Below are 19337 nucleotides of genomic sequence, written 5' to 3'. Positions count from 1 at the left end.
TACCTCCTTCCCTTCCCCACAGCACCTGTATATATGTATGTACGTTTGGACCAAGGAGTGAGGCCTCCCTGCTCGCTGCAAGAATAATAATAATAATAATGAAGGCATTTATTAAGCACTTACTAGGTGCAAAGCACTGTTCTCCCCCCTCTCCATCCCCCCCATCTTACCTCCTTCCCTTCCCCACAGCACCTGTATAGATGGATATATGTTTGGACCAAGGAGTGAGGCCTCCCTGCTCGCTGCAAGAAGAATAATAATAATAATAATAATAATAATAATAATAATAATGAAGGCATTTATTAAGCACTTACTAGGTGCAAAGCACTGTTCTCCCCCCCTCTCCATCCCCCCCATCTTACCTCCTTCCCTTCCCCACAGCACCTGTATAGATGGATATATGTTTGGACCAAGGAGTGAGGCCTCCCTGCTCGCTGCAAGAATAATAATAATAATAATAATAATAATAATAATGAAGGCATTTATTAAGCACTTACTAGGTGCAAAGCACTGTTCTCACCCTCTCCATCCCCCCCATCTTACCTCCTTCCCTTCCCCACAGCACCTGTATAGATGGATATATGTTTGGACCAAGGAGTGAGGAGCCCCCCGTCTTCCCCCGGCTGAGGGGGCGTGAGGCCTCCCTGCTCGCTGCAATAATAATAATAATAATAATAATAAATGAAGGCATTTATTAAGCGCTTACTAGGTGCAAAACACTGTTCTCCCCCCTCTCCATCCCCCCCATCTTACCTCCTTCCCTTCCCCACAGCACCTGTATAGATGGATATATGTTTGGACCAAGGAGTGAGGAGCCGCCCCGGCTGAGGAGGCGTGAGGCCTCCCTGCTCGCTGCAATAATAATAATAATAATAATGAAGGCATTTATTAAGCCCTTACTAGGTGCAAAGCACTGTTCTCCCCCCTCTCCATCCCCCCCATCTTACCTCCTTCCCTTCCCCACAGCACCTGTATATATGGATATATGTTTGGACCAAGGAGTGAGGAGCACCCCCCCCCCCCCCGCCCCCCGGCTGAGGGGGCGTGAGGCCTCCCTGCTCGCTGCAATAATAATAATAATAATAATAATAATAATGGCATTTATTAAGCGCTTACTAGGTGCAAAGCACTGTTCTCCCCCTCTCCATCCCCCCATCTTACCTCCTTCCCTTCCCCACAGCACCTGTATATATGTTTGTACATATTTATTACTCCACTTATTTATTTTACTTGTACATATCTATCCTATTTATTTTATTTTGTTAGTAGGTTTGGTTTGTTCTCCGTCTCCCCCTTTTAGACTGTGAGCCCACTGTTGGGTAGGGACTGTATATATGTTTGTACATATTTATTACTCTATTTATTTATTTATTTTATTTGTACATATCTATCCTATTTACTTTATTTTGTTAGTAGGTTTGGTTTTGTTCTCCGTCTCCCCCTTTTAGACTGTGAGCCCGCTGTTGAGTAGGGACTGTATATATGTTTATACATATTTATTACTCTATTTATTTATTTATTTTATTTGTACATATCTATCCTATTTATTTTATTTTGTTAGTAGGTTTGGTTTTGTTCTCTGTCTCCCCCTTTTAGACTGTGAGCCCACTGTTGGGTAGGGGCTGTCTCTAGATGTTGCCAATTTGGACTTCCCAAGCGCTTAGTACAGTGCTCTGCACATGGTAAGCGCTCAATAAATACGATTGATGATGATGATGTTCTAAGCGCTGGGGAGCCTAGAACATAATAATAATAATGGTGGCATTTATTAAGCACTTACTAGGCGCAAAGCACTGTTCTAAGCGCTGGGGAGGTTACAGGGTGATTAGGTTGTCCCACCGGGGGGCTCACAGTCTCAATCCCCATTTTACAGATGAGGTCACTGAGGCCCAGAGAAGTGAAGTGACTTGCCCAAAGTCACACAGCTGACAAGTGGCGGAGCCGGGATTTGAACCCATGACCTCTGACTCCAAAGCCCGGGCTCTTTCCACTGAGCCACGCTGCTTCTCTTCCTCCCTTCAAGGCCCTACTGAGAGCTCACCTCCTCCAGGAGGCCTTCCCACACTGAGCCCCTTCCTTCCTCTCCATCCCCCCATCTTACCTCCTTCCCTTCCCCACAGCACCTGTATAGATGTTTGTACATATTTATTACTCTATTTATTTTACTTGTACGTATCTATTCTATTTATTTTATTCTGTTAGTATGTTTGGTTTTGTTCTCTGTCTCCCCCTTTTAGACTGTGAGCCCACTGTTGGGTAGGGACTGTCTCTATATGTTGCCAACTTGGACTTCCCAAGCGCTTAGTACAGTGCTCTGCACACAGTAAGCGCTCAATAAATACGATTGATTGATTGATTAATAATAATGGCATTTATTAAGCGCTTACTATGTGCAAAGCAGTGTTCAAAGTGCTGGGGAGGTTACAAGGTGATCAGGTTGTCCCACGGGGGGCTCACAGTCTAAATGCCCATTTTACAGGTGAGGGAACTGAGGCACAGAGAAGTGAAGTAACTTGCCCAAAGTCACACAGCTGAGAAGTGGCGGAGCCGGGATTCGAACCCCTGACCTCTGACTCCAAAGCCCGGGCTCTTTCCACTGAGCCACGCTGCTTCCCATCTGCTCATGGATTGTACCTCAGATTAATCACCTGGAAATTATAGGCAGTTGACCTGTTTGGGCTCCTGAGAGACAGTTTATCATAAACCAAATCTATCACTCTGAAAGATTTCTTAACCAGATTGTCCTTGAAGACTGCCAGGGACACACGCAGTACAGCCTTTGAAGATGGGGAATATCTAGGAAACCTGACCTCTCCTAGCTGTCCTCTTCACACTTGACTTTAGGCACTTTTCCTGCCGTGTGTTTCCAGAAAAAAGAAAAAAAGGTTTACTTAACAGCACAGTCTCGAAGAAAACCTCTTTTTTTTTTTACATCTTCCTAGCCACCATTACTTCAAGTACTGCAAGATCTCAGCTTTGGCCCTGCTGAAGATGGTGATGCACGCCAGATCGGGAGGCAACCTGGAAGTAATGGGTTTGATGCTTGGAAAGGTGGACGGTGAAACCATGATCATTATGGACAGCTTTGCTTTGCCAGTGGAAGGCACCGAGACGCGAGTTAACGCCCAGGCTGCTGCTTACGAGTACATGGCCGCGTACATAGAAAACGCAAAACAGGTATGAGGGTGAACTATATTTCCCTTTTGGAATTGTGGTCTCGTCCCTAAAAATAATGTCAGAGAAACATTTCAGATGAAAGATTAATTCTGACTGACTACATTCCTCAAACCAACATTTTGCATAGTTCGGATTCTAATAAAATAACAGTTCATTTATCCAAACACATTTGTACCTAGTGCTCCAGTTTATCCTGATTAGTTCTGTTCAGTACTACAGCGTCTGGACCAATGTGAATTATTTTGATTATATTCAGGACTGTGTTATTCAGAAACTATGCTGTCCCTCTGAACTATAAGCTTGCTGGTAGCAGGGAATATATCTACCAACTCTGTTGAATTGTACTCGCCCAAGTACACAGTACAGTGCTCTGCACTCAGTAAGTGCTCAATAAATACCATTGGTATATGATGTTACAATGACTAATTGCCTGCTTTGCAACTGAACAATTTTCTTGTATTAGAACCCTTTTTTCCCTTTGTATATCTGGATCAGAGCAGGCACAGTCCTGATAGATCCCAAAAAGCAAGGATGTCCGGTGAACTCTGTAATTCTGGCCTGGTCATCTCGACATAAATTGTATGAAGTGAGGCCAACGTGAGAACCAAAATTAATTTGTGCAGTGGCCCAAATTTAAGTACTGGAACTAAGCCCAGTCCCAATTAGTTATAATATTCATTTTATCACTGCACTTCAATACAAGGCTGTGCTTTTTTTTGCTATTTTCCCCTATGCATGTGCTCTATAAAGGTACGTATTTGTATCACCTTAAGTAAAGTTAATCACTTTACCTCTGGCAAATAACCTTTTCCCCCCATCTCTTGTTAGGTTGGCCGCCTTGAAAATGCAATTGGCTGGTATCATAGTCACCCTGGCTATGGCTGCTGGCTTTCAGGGATTGACGTTAGCACTCAGATGCTCAACCAGCAGTTTCAAGAACCATTTGTAGCAGTAGTTGTAAGTACTTCAATTTGATTTGCCGGGTCTCTATACAATGGTTCAATTTCAAGTTGGTATATTGAAAAATTAAAACATTTACTTTTCAGCAGTTTCGGCCATCATACAGTTTACCAGTTTTCATTATTCTGTTTATGGAGGAATTAATGGATTCAAGGTCATTCTTTTCCTGACCCCTCAACTAATTCATAATGAAAGGCTTGCAAAGAGAACCTAAACTTTTATTTATTCAAATTAATGTCTGTCTCTCGCTATAGACAGCTCATTATGGGAGGGAATGTGTCTGCTAATGCTGTTGTATGTATAATACCATTATTATTATTACTCTCCCAAGTGCTTAGTACAGTGCTCTGCACATAGTAAGCATTCAATAAATACCATTGATTGATTGATCGACTTGTTCATTCACTCTGGCATCATTAAGTAAACCAATTGAGTGTTTTCTCTTGAAATTACTGAAGCCAAATCATCTAACTGCTTTGCTCGTGACTCAGCATGCAAAGAAAAAGTAATTCTTGTGTTTGACTTCTCAGGGAACACAGTCAATTTAGTTAAGGTAACAGGTATCAACTGACAGGGACTTTTTTACTCTCTGAAGTACGTAGTTCAGTCTCTGCACACAGTAAGCGCTCAATAAATACCACCAGTTGACTTGAATTCAGTGCTTTCTTGGCCAAATATTCATGAGGAGTTTAAACGTAAGTAGTGTACCATTATGTCATGCTGAACTTCGAAAATACAACCTGACAGCTAACCACTATGTGATCTGCTCTTATTTTCCTGGGAAAAGAGGGTTTAGGGAGAGGATGATTCTAAAACAGTTGAAATAAAAGATGGCTTTGGCCACTCCAGGTGAAATTTAAGAAGACTGTGGAAGGTGAAAAACTCTTATAAAAACATTCTGGCCCTTTCTCTGACACTTATCAGTGTTCATTAGATTGTAAGCTCCTTGTGGACAGGAATCGCTTCTATCAGCTCTGTTACCATAGTACAGTGCTCTACACACAGTAGGCACCTAATAAGTACCATTAGCTGATTGATCATTAGTCCCTTACGGGAAGCTAATCTGCAACTGCTTGAAGTCAGTTTCTAGCAAACAATGAATTCTAAAAGTTGCAATGCTAGTCAACTACTAATCACACTGTCACCTCCTGAGTTTGTCATTCTGCTTAAAATAACATTCCTGACTGAGATACACCACATTATAACCAATTCACAACCATGCTATAGTAAGTGTTCTCCTGTTGGCTTCTATCCAGACCATGCTCTGTCTTAGCTCCTAGCCCAGTGCCAGTTCCATCTAGAATAGCATCTATCTCTGATCGTTCTCTCTGATAATCCTCTTTTGGGTCTTCCATTGCCTGAACCAGAAGCATCCCTCCCTGAAAATTTTCATTTCAAATCTGGTGGTAATTATATGAGGGAACAATATGCATTATTGAATTTTTGAAGGATAGAATTTTATTCTGGGCTAGTCCAAATGTTTTTTACAGTATTCAGTTACTTTTACTAACCCAGTCAACTAGATCAGAAACCTTTCAGAAGCTAAAGTCCTGTACAGCCAAGGACCTCATTATCTTGTTTCTACCCCAGCATTTAGTGCGGAGCATGGCACATAGTAAGCTTACACATGCCATTGTTACTGTTATTATTGATGGTGTTAATCAATCAATCAATCGTATTTATTGAGCGCTTACTATGTGCAGAGCACTGTACTAAGCGCTTGGGAAGTACAAATTGGCAACACATAGAGACAGTCCCTACCCAACAGTGGGCTCACAGTGTTAATGATAATTGTAATAGTACTGGCCCCTTTACATGAATCCTCTGCACAATATCATAATGTGCTGTGTGCTTATTTGACTTTGCAGTTGTGTAGTTAACACAGAATCTGCCTCTTCAATGTTTAAGCAAATTTAATATATAATTATGTATAACAGATGCCTCTATCCTTTTAGATTGATCCAACAAGAACAATATCCGCAGGAAAGGTGAATCTTGGTGCTTTCAGGACATATCCAAAGGTAATAAGTTAAATTTGGAAAAAATGTGAAATCGGGGATTTTCCCAATATAAGACTCATTTTTTTCTGGTATGTAATTATTTTGTTTATTTTACGTGCCTCTCTGAATAGGGTGATAGTCTAAGAGCTGCACAAAGCAAGTTAAACCATTATTGAAGCTAATGTTAATTTAGTTTATTAAGCAGCAACTTACCCATGGAACTAGGCTAGGTGGTATATATAAAAAAAAGTACAGGACATAATTCCTGTTTGACTTTGCATTCAGTTGGGTGAACTGCTATCCCACTAAGAGCTTTCCAAAAATGAAGTGTTTATCTTTTGGAGCTCCTTAATTCAGCAACAATGGAGCCATACACTTGTTCTCTGCTCCAGGCTCTACACCTTCTTTCACTCCATCCCACACTCTCTAAACCACTTCTGCATCCCATCCACTTGCCCCCCTCCCCTTATCTGAGCCCATTCTAAAATCCTTCCTCCTAAGCCAAGTCTTTCTGGAGTAAGTGAATGGCTTGAAAGGTCCAGGATCTCAAAGACTGAGAAATGCACTTTCCAAAGTCTTTCTGGAGTAAGTGAATGGCTTGAAAGGTCCAGGATCTCAAAGACTGATAAATGCACTTTCCAAATTAAAGTCCAAATTCCAGAGTCAGTGTACCACAGCTTAGACCCTAGAAACAAAAGACATTTAAAAAACGTGAAACTCAACCAGAAACCTTCAGTGTGTGTCTGGGTTTTTGGAGAAAAACAGTGATGTGTTGAGCTCTTCTTAAATGAGGGATCGGCAAGTAAATAGTTTCCATCCCTTTTGGCAGTGGGGTCCAGAGGAAGTTGGCACAGCATGTACTGGCTCTCAGGGGGAGCTGCAGCCATACCTGCTTCCTGTTCTGAGTCACTGATGCCTCAAGCACTTTGGAGCTCCTCACTGCTGTCCTGGAACCTCCACAGTTCCCCTTCCACTCACTTAATTGGGGGCAGACAGGTCAAAGTGTAAGACGCTCAGGGTCAGTGGTACCAGTCTCTGTCAGGGGCCTCACCAAACCTGAAGTTATTCCCAAACTGGTATGTGAGTTGCTAGAGGGGTGGAAGTATTCTACATTCTTAACAAGGAAACCCATTATGAAAATCCAGTATATACTATTAACGCATATACAGGTTATCACCAATAATATAGAGAGCAAGTCACCCAACCAGTACTGCATTTACAAAACAGAGTCCTCAATCCACAAGTCAGATACTGTGGTGGTTAAATCGGTTCAGACTTTAGCACCCACTATTGTTTTCTCTTCAAAGCAGTGAGGCATTTTTTTAGGGGCGTATTAAACAATACAACTAGGTTGTGTTCCTTGAAAATACGGTTAATTCAAGAATGGTTGTATTATGGGATACGTTTTCCTATAGAGTTACATGATATTCTAAATGAAAATCTGTTTCAGAATCTATGGAAAAAGAATGGGAAATTCCTTCACATGCTCTGTACTGTAATGACAAATGTCACTGAACTGTTATTTAATCTTTATGAAAGAAATGCATATCATAACATCACAATATTAAAAGATTATACACTCTCATTTATTTAATATCATGTTGTTATGTTGACTTTTGCTCTGTTGCTCTGCCTAGTGAGAAGATCTTGGACCTGGGACCTGTGTTCTAATTCTTGCTCTGCCTTTTACCTGTTGTGTGACTTGGGGCCAGTCACTTCTCTGTGCCTCAGTTCCCCCATCTGCAAAATGGGGATTCAATATCTGTGCTCCCTCCTACTTAGAATGCGGACCCCATGTGGGACTTGATTTTCTTGTATCTACCCGAGTGTTTCGTACAGTGCTTGGCACATACTTAGCACTTAACAAATACCGCTGTTAGTATGGTGCTTTTTCACTTTTAGAGAACAATTTACTCAATTTCTGTTGAACTGCAGCTTCCTCCTTTTCTTCTTAAAGCACCTTGTAGTAGGCAGACTTAGGATGTACAATGACAGCATTAGGGAAATCTGGCCCTTTAAACTGATTTGCCCTGTGTACATGCCACAACATCCATTGCAAAACACAAGTAACATGAGGTGGGCGACATAAGTAGCTACAAGAAAAGGTTCTTTGAAAAAGTCACTGAGAGTGTGGCACCAGACGGGGCTCTACACCCCTACACTTCTCCAGAACCACTGCCTTCTCCTCCCAGTCCCTTTAAATACCAGGGCTGCTTCCAAGCTATAGGATTCGTGGCACAGTCGGAGGCAGAGGGGTGCTGACCATTTAAAAATTGAAAAACAAAAGGTCTAAAGGTGTCCTGTGCTGTGTCAGTATCAGATGGGGACTGCCCATTTGAAAAACAGACTGTCCAGTACACAGTCAGGTGAATGTTTTACCATAGGTTATTCACTCTGGGGTGGATACTTGTGTAAATATTGGGTTTTTTAAAAATCCGTGTTTCTGAGAGAGATCACTTGGAAGAAGCATTTTGATAATCTACTGGGCTTTTGTTTTCTTAGGGTTATAAACCACCAGATGAGGGTCCTTCTGAATACCAGACTATCCCACTTAATAAAATAGAAGACTTTGGGGTACACTGTAAACAGTAAGTAATTCAAAACAAATATGACTGTATTTAAGCATTCTGTAAGGCATTCTAGAAACAATGGACACACCAGGGAGCAATCCAAAATATTCCCAACGGGCATTTCACTCCAGGTTTCCTTAAAATAATTTAGAATGTTTTCATCTGCCCCTCTGCTGACTTGTAAGCAATTTCTTTCATATTAATGCCAAGATACTTGTGCCCACAAATCAGATTAGTGGGAATGTTTGTCCTCTAAAAGGAAATGCCCCCGTCTCCAAACTATCTCCTCTACAGTATGTTTTTGATTCCTTTCTGCCAGATAGAGTATTAGGTAGTACACTGGTCTCTTGCTGAGTGTCCCATCATTTTCCCTAGAAGCTGGTGGGTCCCAGGAGTTCTCCCAGCCCTGCATTCCTAGTTCTCTCCCTAGAGCAGGTCACCTTCATGGTGGCAGGGGGAGAGCAGCAGGGAACTCCACTCAACACCACCAACCAGAAAGCAAGCCAGAAGTGGCTTACCAAAGGAGCTTCAGGAATTCAGGCCACTTCTGGTTCTCCTGCCATCCACAGAGGTGGCACAGGCAGGCATAAATAGTGGTGGCATTTTGGTAAGGAAGGGGCCTAGAAGCAGTGTGGCCTAGTGGAAAGAGCACAGGCCTGCGAATCACGGGGCCTCGGTTCTAATCCCACCTCTGCCCTCCGCTTGTTGTGTCACCTTGGAAGTCCTATAACTTGTACAAAATATGTTTGTATATATTTTTTTACTCTGTTTATTTATTTTATTTGTACATATCTATTCTATTTATTTTATTTTGTTAGTATGTTTGGTTCTGTTCTCTGTCTCCCCCTTTTAGACTGTGAGCCCACTGTTGGGTAGGGACTGTCTCTATATGTTGCCAATTTGTACTTCCCAAGCGCTTAGTCCAGTGCTCTGCACATAGTAAGCGCTCAATAAATACGATTGATGATGATGATAACTTCTCTGTCCCTCAATTACCTCATCTGTAAAATGGTAAACACTCCTTCCTCCAACTTCGACTGTGAGCCCCACATGGGACAGGGACTTTGTCCCATCTGATCGTTGTATCTACCCCGGTGCTTGGCACATAGTCAGCACTGTACATATCTATTCTATTTATTTTATTTTGTTAGTCTGTTTGGTTTTGTTCTCTGTCTCCCCCTTTTAGACTGTGAGCCCACTGTTGGGTAGGGACTGTCTCTATATGTTGCCAACTTGTACTTCCCAAGCGCTTAGTACAGTGCTCTGCACACAGTAAGCGCTCAATAAATACGATTGATGATGATGATGATTAGATTGGCACTGTGGCTCCCCAAAGCTCATCGAGTGTAGCTTTCGGTTTTCCTCTAGGTTGGTGATGCCACATAAAATTTAAGGTCACTAAGTTCCAGGTGCTGCCGCCATCCTGGCACCCCTTGGCACACTCCGCAGTATCGTACTCCCTCAAGCGCTTAATACAGTGCTCTGCACACTGTAAATGCTCAATAAATACGATTGAATCACACTACCCCACTGATCCCAAATGATGTGGGGGACTCCAAGAGTGCTGGGGATGCATGGGGCAATGGCACTGGTCCCCAGGACCCTCTTCTCTTTTACCACAAAGGACCTGCCACACAGGGCAGTGGGCTCCGTGAAACCCTACCTGTTAATGCGCGGTAACTTTGTGTTTCCTACAGAACTCTAAAAATCTGTGCCCAAGTTGACTTTTACTCATTTTCAGCCCATGATGTTGTTCGGTTTTGGTATAGTATCATTTTTCATGTAAGGGCATCTTCTGATAAAAATTTTCCAAGGTAAAAACAACAATAATAACAATAATATTTCATAATTGTGGTATTTATTAAGTACTTTCTATGTGCCAAGCACTGTACTAAGCCCTGGGGTGGATACAAGCAAATGTAGTTGGACGCAATCTATGTCCCAAATGGGGCTCACAGTCTTCATCCTCATTTGATGAGGGAACTGAGGCACAGAGAAGGGAAGTGACTTGCCCAAGGTCACACAGCAAACCAGTGGAACCTTATCTCCATTTCAGAGTTCTGTATTTCAAATGAGAATTCCCTTAGAAGGTGAAAATAGGCAGTTAAATGGAAGTCACACCTCCTGAATGAATGCTTATCTTTAGACTGTGAGCTCGTGGGCAGGGAACATGTCTGTTTATTGTTATATTGCACTCTCCCAAGCACTTAGTACAGTGCTTTGCACAATATCATCATCATTTTAGTGTCCATGTGACACTGGCTTTGGCATCATATTCTCCCACCCCATTCCAATCAAGCCCTCATTCACCTGATGTGTGATACTTAAATTGCACATTTGATTGATAGTCGTGGAGAACTGGGAATCACTGGTGAAATATCAACTTACTCTGCTTTGTGGTTGGTGGTTTTTAGCCGAATTCCTGGTCTTTAACTAGAATATCTATTTCTAGACCATCTACATTTCTGTGAATGTTGAAATGGACTAGAAATCTGAAACCCCTGAGGGATTCAGTTCATTTTTATGACTGTATATGACTTGGCCGAGAGAGGCTGTCATTCAGACCAAAATCAAACCATCTTTCTTTTTAATCAATCAATAGTATTTACTGAGTGCTTACTTAGAACATCATACTAAGTACTTGCTAATAGCAGACATGATCCCTGCTCAAGGAGTTTACATGAGTTTTTTTCCTTCATATTTTCATTGTTTCATTATACCTGCTAAAGTGGGCGAATTGAGGATCCTTGTAAAGAATAGAGTTATTAGTACCTAGCAGCAAAATTTACAGCTATGTATTCATGATGGTAAAACTGTACAGTCTTAAATCTGTAGTAGTTTCATCTATCATTCCTTTTTACAGTGACAACACACCTGATATACACCCCGGTCTTTCAGAACACATACTTCCCCTAGGCATTTTAGCTAGAACATTGTCAGGTAATTAGGGAACATTCACCTAACAAGGTAAGCCTGGATTTGGGACACTGCAGTGTCAGAAGAAATATTTTATGAGAAAGTGTTGGACACCCTGAGTGTTACAGTGCAAGTTCTCCTTAATATACGGTTTTTGTGAGAATGCAACTCTTGTGTTTTAGGAGAACTGTGTGTACTTAAATGATGTAACTTGTAATTGATAATGAGAGAATAATTGGACCAAAATAGTCAGTTGTATGTATTGAACAATCACTGTGTGCAGAGCACTGTACTAACTGCTTGGGAGAGTACAGTGTAACAATAAACAGACACATTCCCTGCCCACAGCTGCTTTGGGTTTGCGTGAATTCCTACCATGTTAAGTAGAATTCTGTGAAAATATGCCCTAACCTAAACTCTAATCACCCAATCTGAAAAATATTTTGCTAAACAATGGTGTTCAAGTCGTATGACATTTTTAAAAAGGAACACTTAGTTGTAAAATGTTATTTAACTTCAAGTAGATGATTAGTTTTGAAAATACAAAATGAGTCACCCTTTCTCTTTTAAATTAATAGGTATTATGCCTTAGAGGTTTCTTATTTCAAATCCTCTCTGGATCGCAAGTTGCTTGAGCTTTTGTGGAACAAATATTGGGTGAATACTCTGAGTTCTTCCAGCCTGCTTACTGTAAGTAACCGACTTTTAAAAAGTACATTTGGACTATAATGGCTTAATGCATAAGGATTGGTGATTGCCACATTAATGGTATTAACAGTTTCTTGGCACACTCCCATTCATTCAAAAGTATTTCGTGAACATCAGTTTGGGAATAGTATTCTGAATGCATTAGTCATTCCTGACATTTGTTTCTTATGTTGGGTTTTTTTTTTCCATCTTATCTTATGTGTCTGTTTCCCACCCCCTCATTTCTCTTTATTCTTGGGTTGGGAGACCGTTGGGAGTGAGGGAACATGCCTAATTCTCACCTATGTATATTTTCCCAGTGCTTAGTGCAGTCCTTTGCATACAGCCGGGCTTAAAAAATATTACTGAATAATACCGAAACTGCTTATAAAGGACTTTAGGTAAAAGTAGTAATTTGGCATTTCAAACTTGCAGCACACTCTAGCTGAAATTTTCTGAAGTATACCTGAAGTACAAGATTTATACTCTACATTCCAAATTGAGATTACTCTTCAGTGAATTTGTGACCTAATATAAATTTAAAAAGGAGTAATGCACCCGAATCTCTTGTTGTGGAAACAGCATTTTGTTGTGCCTCTCTGAAAAGTGTTCTGCTCTTCTTTTCAGTCCCAGTTCTGCCAGTGAGGCAGGGATTCAGTCATTCATTCATTGTCGTATTTATTGAGCGCTTACTGTGTGCAGAGCACTGAACTAAGCGCTTAGAAGTACAATTCCCCCCTGCAGACTTGTGGGAATGCTCTGAGCTGTCGCTGTGTTACCTAGAGTAGCACGGCCCATGCTTTTTAGTTCATCTCTTAAATTTGAATGAAAAAAATCTTGAAAAAGAAGTTCAATATTCAGATATATCGTCATGCATTTTGTGATCTGGTTTTGCTATTATCAGGGCCAGTCACCTGAAAAATGGAAGCTTAATCAATCGGTAGTATTTGAGCGCCTACAGTGTGCACAGCTCTGTACTAAGCACTTGAGAGAGAACAGTAGAGTTATACTACTGTGCTTTATTCTTTTTCTGGTACCTCTACACAGCAGAAATCACAAACCTGATAGGCAGACATGCTCAGCATAGCCATCCCCTTTTTCTTTATTCAGTCATTCACTGCCAAAGGGTTAAAACAGTCTGTGAAATTTTACCTTCATTCCAATAGCACCATTCATTCATTCATTCAATCGTATTTATTGAGCGCTTATTGTGTGCAGAGCACTGTACTAAGCGCTTGGGAAGTACAAGTCAGCAACATATAGAGATGGTCCCTACCCAAAAACGGGCTCACAGTCTAGAAGGGGGAGACAGACAACAAAACATGTAGACAGGTGTCAAAACCGTCAGAATAAACAGAATTAGAGCTATATGCACATCATTAATAAAATGTTCCTGAAATCTACAGCTTTTAGGTTCAGTCCTTTTGTGTTCTACCTGTAAAACAAAACTCAAATCTCATTAGCCTGCTGAATCATTTGGTCAGAAATTCCCCAAAAATCCAAATGCAGCTACTGTTTAAAGATGATAATTTGTCTGCACACATTTGGAGAGGGGACTGTGTTATGTAGTTCCCAGCAACTGTGATGACAGGAAAAGATGAAACCTATAGTGACTGAATTGCATTTCTTTTTCATTGTCATTTTTAGCTGTTGGTTCAGAGGCTGAATAAACAGTGTAATAGTCTAGCTTATCGAAGTCAGTGTTTTTCTATTTTTAGTATTATTTGAGCTGGTAGAGAAGCAGCGTGGCTTAGTGGAAAGAGCACAGGTTGGAAGTCAGATGTGGTGGGTTCTAATCCTGGCTCTACCACTTCGGGCAAGCCACTTAACTTCTCGGTGCCTCAGTTACCTCATCTGTAAAATGGGAACTAAGATTGTGAGCCCCACGTGGGACAACCTGATAACACTGTATCTACCCCAGCGCTTAGAAAAGTGCTTGGCACATAGAAAGTGCTTACCACCTAAGTACCACTATTTTTTATTATTATAAATAGCTGACAAATTTTAGTTTAATTTTTTAAAACTGCATGAAGTTGCAAAATATTTTAGATTTGATTATAAAAAAGTAAATACTAACCCTAAACCAGTTAAGATTCTTTAAAAAAAAAAAATACCATAGGTATTGGCACTATCAGAACAAGAGAAGTTAAAATAGAAACTTATTAGAATCCAAAATTTAATCTAGAAGTTATGTGGTTTGGGTTGCTATAGGGGTTTGGAGCATTGGTTGCTTTGGTCCACCCTCATGTATATGATGTTTTTTCAGGTTGAGTAGTACTAATATTGTACTCTCCCAAGTGCTTAGAGTACACACTCAACAAATACGACTGACTACTAATATGAACATATTATTCTGTGGTAAGATCTCTTTATAAAGCAGCCCTTGAAAGGGTGAGGGAGGAATAGGAGGCTATGGTTTGAACCACAGTCTCTATTAATTTTTAAAATTCTCCAAGACATGTTAAAAAAAGCTCCATACTTTGCTCCTTGCTGAATGTAATACTTGGGGGTTTTCCTAGCTGCCTGGCTTCCTAGCTAAATTGGGTCAATTTACATGATGCTAGAGTTACAAGAAGCAGCAAGAATGAGGGTTTCTGGTGGAAACCCAGAGAGCAAGGAGCAAGGTACCTACTGAACTTAGTTCAGAGCCAGGAGGAGACATGGGAACAGTGATTTGAAAGGAAAATTTAGAAGTTCAAGAGGGACTGTTGACAAGAAAGGATACTCACACTAGCAGAATCTGAGTGAAGAAGTCAAAAGTTGTTAGTCATGAAAGTCTGAGGTTTACATTCATTTATTTATTTATTTTACTTGTACATATCTATTCTATTTATTTTATTTTGTTAGTATGTTTGGTTTTGTTCTCTGTCTCCCCCTTTTAGACTGTGAGCCCACTGTTGGGTAGGGACTGTCTCTATATTTTGCCAACTTGTACTTCCCAAGCACTTAGTACAGAGCACACAGTAAGTGCTCAATAAATATGATTGATTGATGGATTTGGATCATTTTTTCAGTATATCACTGCACTTCACCATAGTAACTGGAATTCAGAGTCCAAAACAGAATTAGGTGGGAATTACATCTTGAATAATTTTATGCTAAGTGTCTAAAACATACTTATCTTTCCCGAACCAGGAAATCTGTTTTTTGGTGGATAAATGAGCTAAGTACTCTGTACAGCTGCAACAATAATGTGTTAAATGTCATTTCCCAACAGAACGCAGACTACACCACTGGCCAGGTCTTTGATTTGTCTGAAAAGCTAGAGCAGTCAGAAGCTCAGCTTGGTCGAGGGAGTTTCATGTTGGGCTTAGAGACACACGATCGAAAATCAGAAGACAAACTTGCCAAAGCAACAAGAGACAGGTGAGGGGACAAAGCCAGATTCTTTATTTCATTGTTTATTTGAGTTTGGACATGCTTAAGCTGCGGGTTTTTTAAGCAACTTTTTGGGAAATGGAGCAAAAACTTTTCTATACTTTTAATGAATGGTATACCCACAGTCATATAGTCTGTATTTGTGAAAGCCAAGGTCAGTTCTGCACTAGCAAATCATCTAGATATTTGGAAGTAAATTTTTGCTACTGAAGACAACATGCCTTGTTATTTTTCTATTATATATATACATATATATATATATATATATATATATACATATATTATATATAGCGCCCTGCTTCCCTCTGTGTGGAAGTGTGAAGCCTCTGAAATAAGTATAGGGGTCAGAGATTGCAAACTGATACTTCTGCAAAATGGCACATGACCTCATTATGATACAGTGCATGGCTGGTGTAATACATGTGACAACTCATGGGTTTACATGTCTGGTGTTTTCGAGTGTCTTCAGTGGCAATTTCTAGACACACCAGACATTCATTGTTCACATGTAAATCTGTTGGTAGTTCGTCCACTGCCTTAGTTCCTGACACCAAAATCATAGGCTGCTACATATCTGGTATTTGTGCTACATTATCTTCTGTTTATGTGTAGTAAATAATTCACGTGTAGTGAATAAGATTGAGAGACTCAAGTGAAGTTTAAAATGGAAAAACACAAGTAAAACTGTTAAAGTTGGAAATGGAAGAATGTGAGCAATGATCTATTTGTGAAGGGTGGAGCTAGAACACTTAAGTGTCTGTGATGTTTGTGTATGCTGATGTTGAATGATTTTTGTGTTAGATCTCAGCTTGCTACAAAATTAAAACATTTGGTTTCGGAGAGTAGGTCCTTTGGACAGACTTTCTGGAATCTGATAGGTTGAGAACTTTAAAAAGTAATCAGATTTTTAGAGATTACACAAGTGGCTGAACCATGTATTTAACATAAGAATTGTGCACCGGTCCTTTGTGGGTTGGAGTGTGGCCATGGTCTAGCTTCGATTCAGGAATCCTCACCCACCCTTCCCTTCTCTACAGTAGAAACAGGAAACCATGATAGCCATTCCAGGACAGTAGAATCAGTGTTGCCTAGTGGTTAGAGCCCGGGCCTGGGAGTGAGAAGAACCTAGGTCCTCATCCTGGCTCCGCGGCTGGTCCGATGGGTGACCTTGGACAAGTCACTTCACTTCTCTGGGCCTCAGTTCTCTGATGTGGAAGTTAGGGATCCAAGAGTGTGAGCCCCGTGTGGGACAGGGATTGGGTCCAACCTGATTAGCCCGGCTTCTGTCCACCGGGCCACACTGTTTCTCTTTTGCTTCTGTCCCAAAGACTTTTCCTAATGAGCCCAGCGTGGCTCAGTGGAAAGAGCCCGGGCTTTGGAGTCAGAGCTCATGGGTTCAAATCCCGGCTCCGCCAGTTGTCAGCTGTGTGACTTCGGGCAAGTCACTTCACTTCTCCGGGCCTCAGTTCCTTCATCTGTAAAATGGGGATTAAGACTGTGAGCCCCCAGTGGGGCAACCTGATTTCCTTGTAACCCCCCCAGCACTTGGAACAGTGCTTTGCACATAGTATGCGCTTAATAAATGCCATCATTATTATTATTGGAAGAGCCAGGACAACCTGGATCTCTCAAGGCGCTCCTAATTACCCCTCCTACTCTTTCTGTTGGATTGTAAAGCCCTTGAGAGGAGGAATTGCATCTTCTACCCCACTAATAGTATTCTCCCAAGCCATTAAGACAGTACTTATGGTCTTATAGTAATAATTGTGATATTTGTTAAGCACTTGCCATGTGCCAAGCGCTGTTACTGTGCGCTGGGGTAGATACAAGATCATCAGTTCCCACATGGGGCTCACAATCTAAGTAGGAGGGAGAACAGGTATGGAATCCTCATTTTGCAGATGAGAGAACTGCAATACAGAGAAGTTAAGTGACTTGCCCAAGGTCACTCAGTAGACAAGTGGCAGAGCCCGGATTAGAATCTAGGTCCTTTAACTCCCAGGCCTGTTTCCACTCTTTCCACTACGCCACGCTACGTTATATGAAAGATGAACTCAATTAAATTTGATCTTATCGCCTTCCACTCCCCAAAAGTCCCTTGATGAGGCCACTATTCTCTGGGAGAAAAGTAATTCCTAGCCTTAACTGTTTTTGATATGTGTAACTTTTGAAAGAAAACAAAGCCATTAAAGTGAGTCTTTAAAGAATCTGGGGCACTATTTTAGGCATAGATTATGTTTTGACTGTGGATTTTGGAGTGCTAAGTATGGCTGTGGACAGTCTTAAAACATTTGAAAGGAAATGTAATTGTATTTTCGCCAGTTCTTAATCTTTCACTTTGTGTGTTTCTTTCCCAGCTGTAAGACTACTATAGAAGCTATCCACGGATTGATGTCTCAGGTTATTAAGGATAAACTTTTTAACCAAATTAATATCTCTTAAAGCATACCACCAAGTAGTAATTACCTTGTCTGCCTCAGAAAGGAATAGTCCTTCTGTATGAGTTTTCAGTGAGTTGCACATTACAACCAGTGCATGAAAAAATATTCTGATAACATGTAGTACTTTCAAAACTGGTCTGGAAATGTCATGGATTGTTACTAGATGTTGATTTTTAGTATTTATCACCATCACTGAGCAACAATTAAATCTCTTTAAAACGAGTGGTTTGTCCTTCTTTTGAGGATTTGTTTTTGGTGTATGTGAATTCTTTTTCTAATTCCCCTTGATTTACTCAATAAAATGTTCCTGGCTATCTGTCCTAATATTTAACCTAAATTCCTCCTGCTATATTTAGGTTTATTCCCTCTTGTCCTCAGATACTTGAGGTAATTAAGTTTCCTTCAGCCTTTTCTATGTTAAATAAATATCCTTTAGCCTTTCCCCTGTAAGTCTTCCCTAAATATTTAATCATTTTTGAATCTCTTCTAGATCCTGTCCAAATTTTCTAGTCTTTGCTTAAGACCCAAGCCAGTAGAATGAGTTAATAAAGCCCTGAACATTTTTGAGAATAGATCAAGAACCGTTTTTTGTTTAGAGAGCACTTTTATTTTTCCAGGCTGCTTTCAACAGCTATGATCTCATATTATCAGCACTACATTCTTGTGAGGAAGGGAAAGGCAGATTTATACACTGTACAGAGGAGGAAACTGAGGCCCAGAGTGATTAAGTAACTTGTCCACGTTCACAAAGCAGACATGAGGAGATCCAGGACCAGACCCCAGGTTTTAGATTCCTAATTATCAGATCTAAGCACTTTCCCCTGGATCTCACTGATCTTACTTGGCATACTATTAGTCCTCCTAGAATTACGCTATTTTAAACACCCACACTGACATATTTAGCTTTCGGTTCACTATAATCTAACATATTATCCTTTTAAATCATCTTCCATTTTTTACCATATTTGGCCTTTTGACCTATCAACCTTAATCTATTTTTTAATTTTCCAACCTTTGGTCATTTCTCTGTTCTCTGAAACACCTTGGGCCTAAAGACTCACACTGTCTGAAAATCATCTATAATAACAATCCACTTTTATTTAAGAACCCATGTCTACTGAAGGGGCAATGGCGACCATCCAAAGGGGCAGTTCTGGGTGCTTTGAAAGAATAGTTATAATTGAAAAACACTAGCATATTCAAATATA

At 40.6% G+C, this 19337-nt stretch overlaps 1 protein-coding gene across 1 annotated transcript in view; it reads left to right on the top strand.

The window, feature by feature from the left end:
- COPS5 (COP9 signalosome subunit 5) overlaps positions 1 to 18351 on the top strand; it is an 18775-nt gene extending 424 nt beyond the window's left edge. The window contains exons 2-8 of the mRNA XM_038766700.1: positions 2943 to 3177; positions 4006 to 4134; positions 6093 to 6158; positions 8640 to 8725; positions 12202 to 12313; positions 15528 to 15676; positions 18046 to 18351. Coding sequence (XP_038622628.1) covers positions 2943 to 3177; positions 4006 to 4134; positions 6093 to 6158; positions 8640 to 8725; positions 12202 to 12313; positions 15528 to 15676; positions 18046 to 18130 — 862 coding nt within the window. The 3' untranslated portion in view covers positions 18131 to 18351. The remainder of the gene's footprint in view (positions 1 to 2942; positions 3178 to 4005; positions 4135 to 6092; positions 6159 to 8639; positions 8726 to 12201; positions 12314 to 15527; positions 15677 to 18045) is intronic.
- The last annotated feature ends 986 nt before the right edge of the window (positions 18352 to 19337 follow it).

This window comes from Tachyglossus aculeatus, chromosome 25 (assembly GCF_015852505.1).
Source record: "Tachyglossus aculeatus isolate mTacAcu1 chromosome 25, mTacAcu1.pri, whole genome shotgun sequence".
In the NCBI taxonomy this organism is placed as follows: Eukaryota; Metazoa; Chordata; class Mammalia; order Monotremata; family Tachyglossidae; genus Tachyglossus; species Tachyglossus aculeatus.
This window is presented reverse-complemented; position numbering and strand designations above follow the sequence as displayed.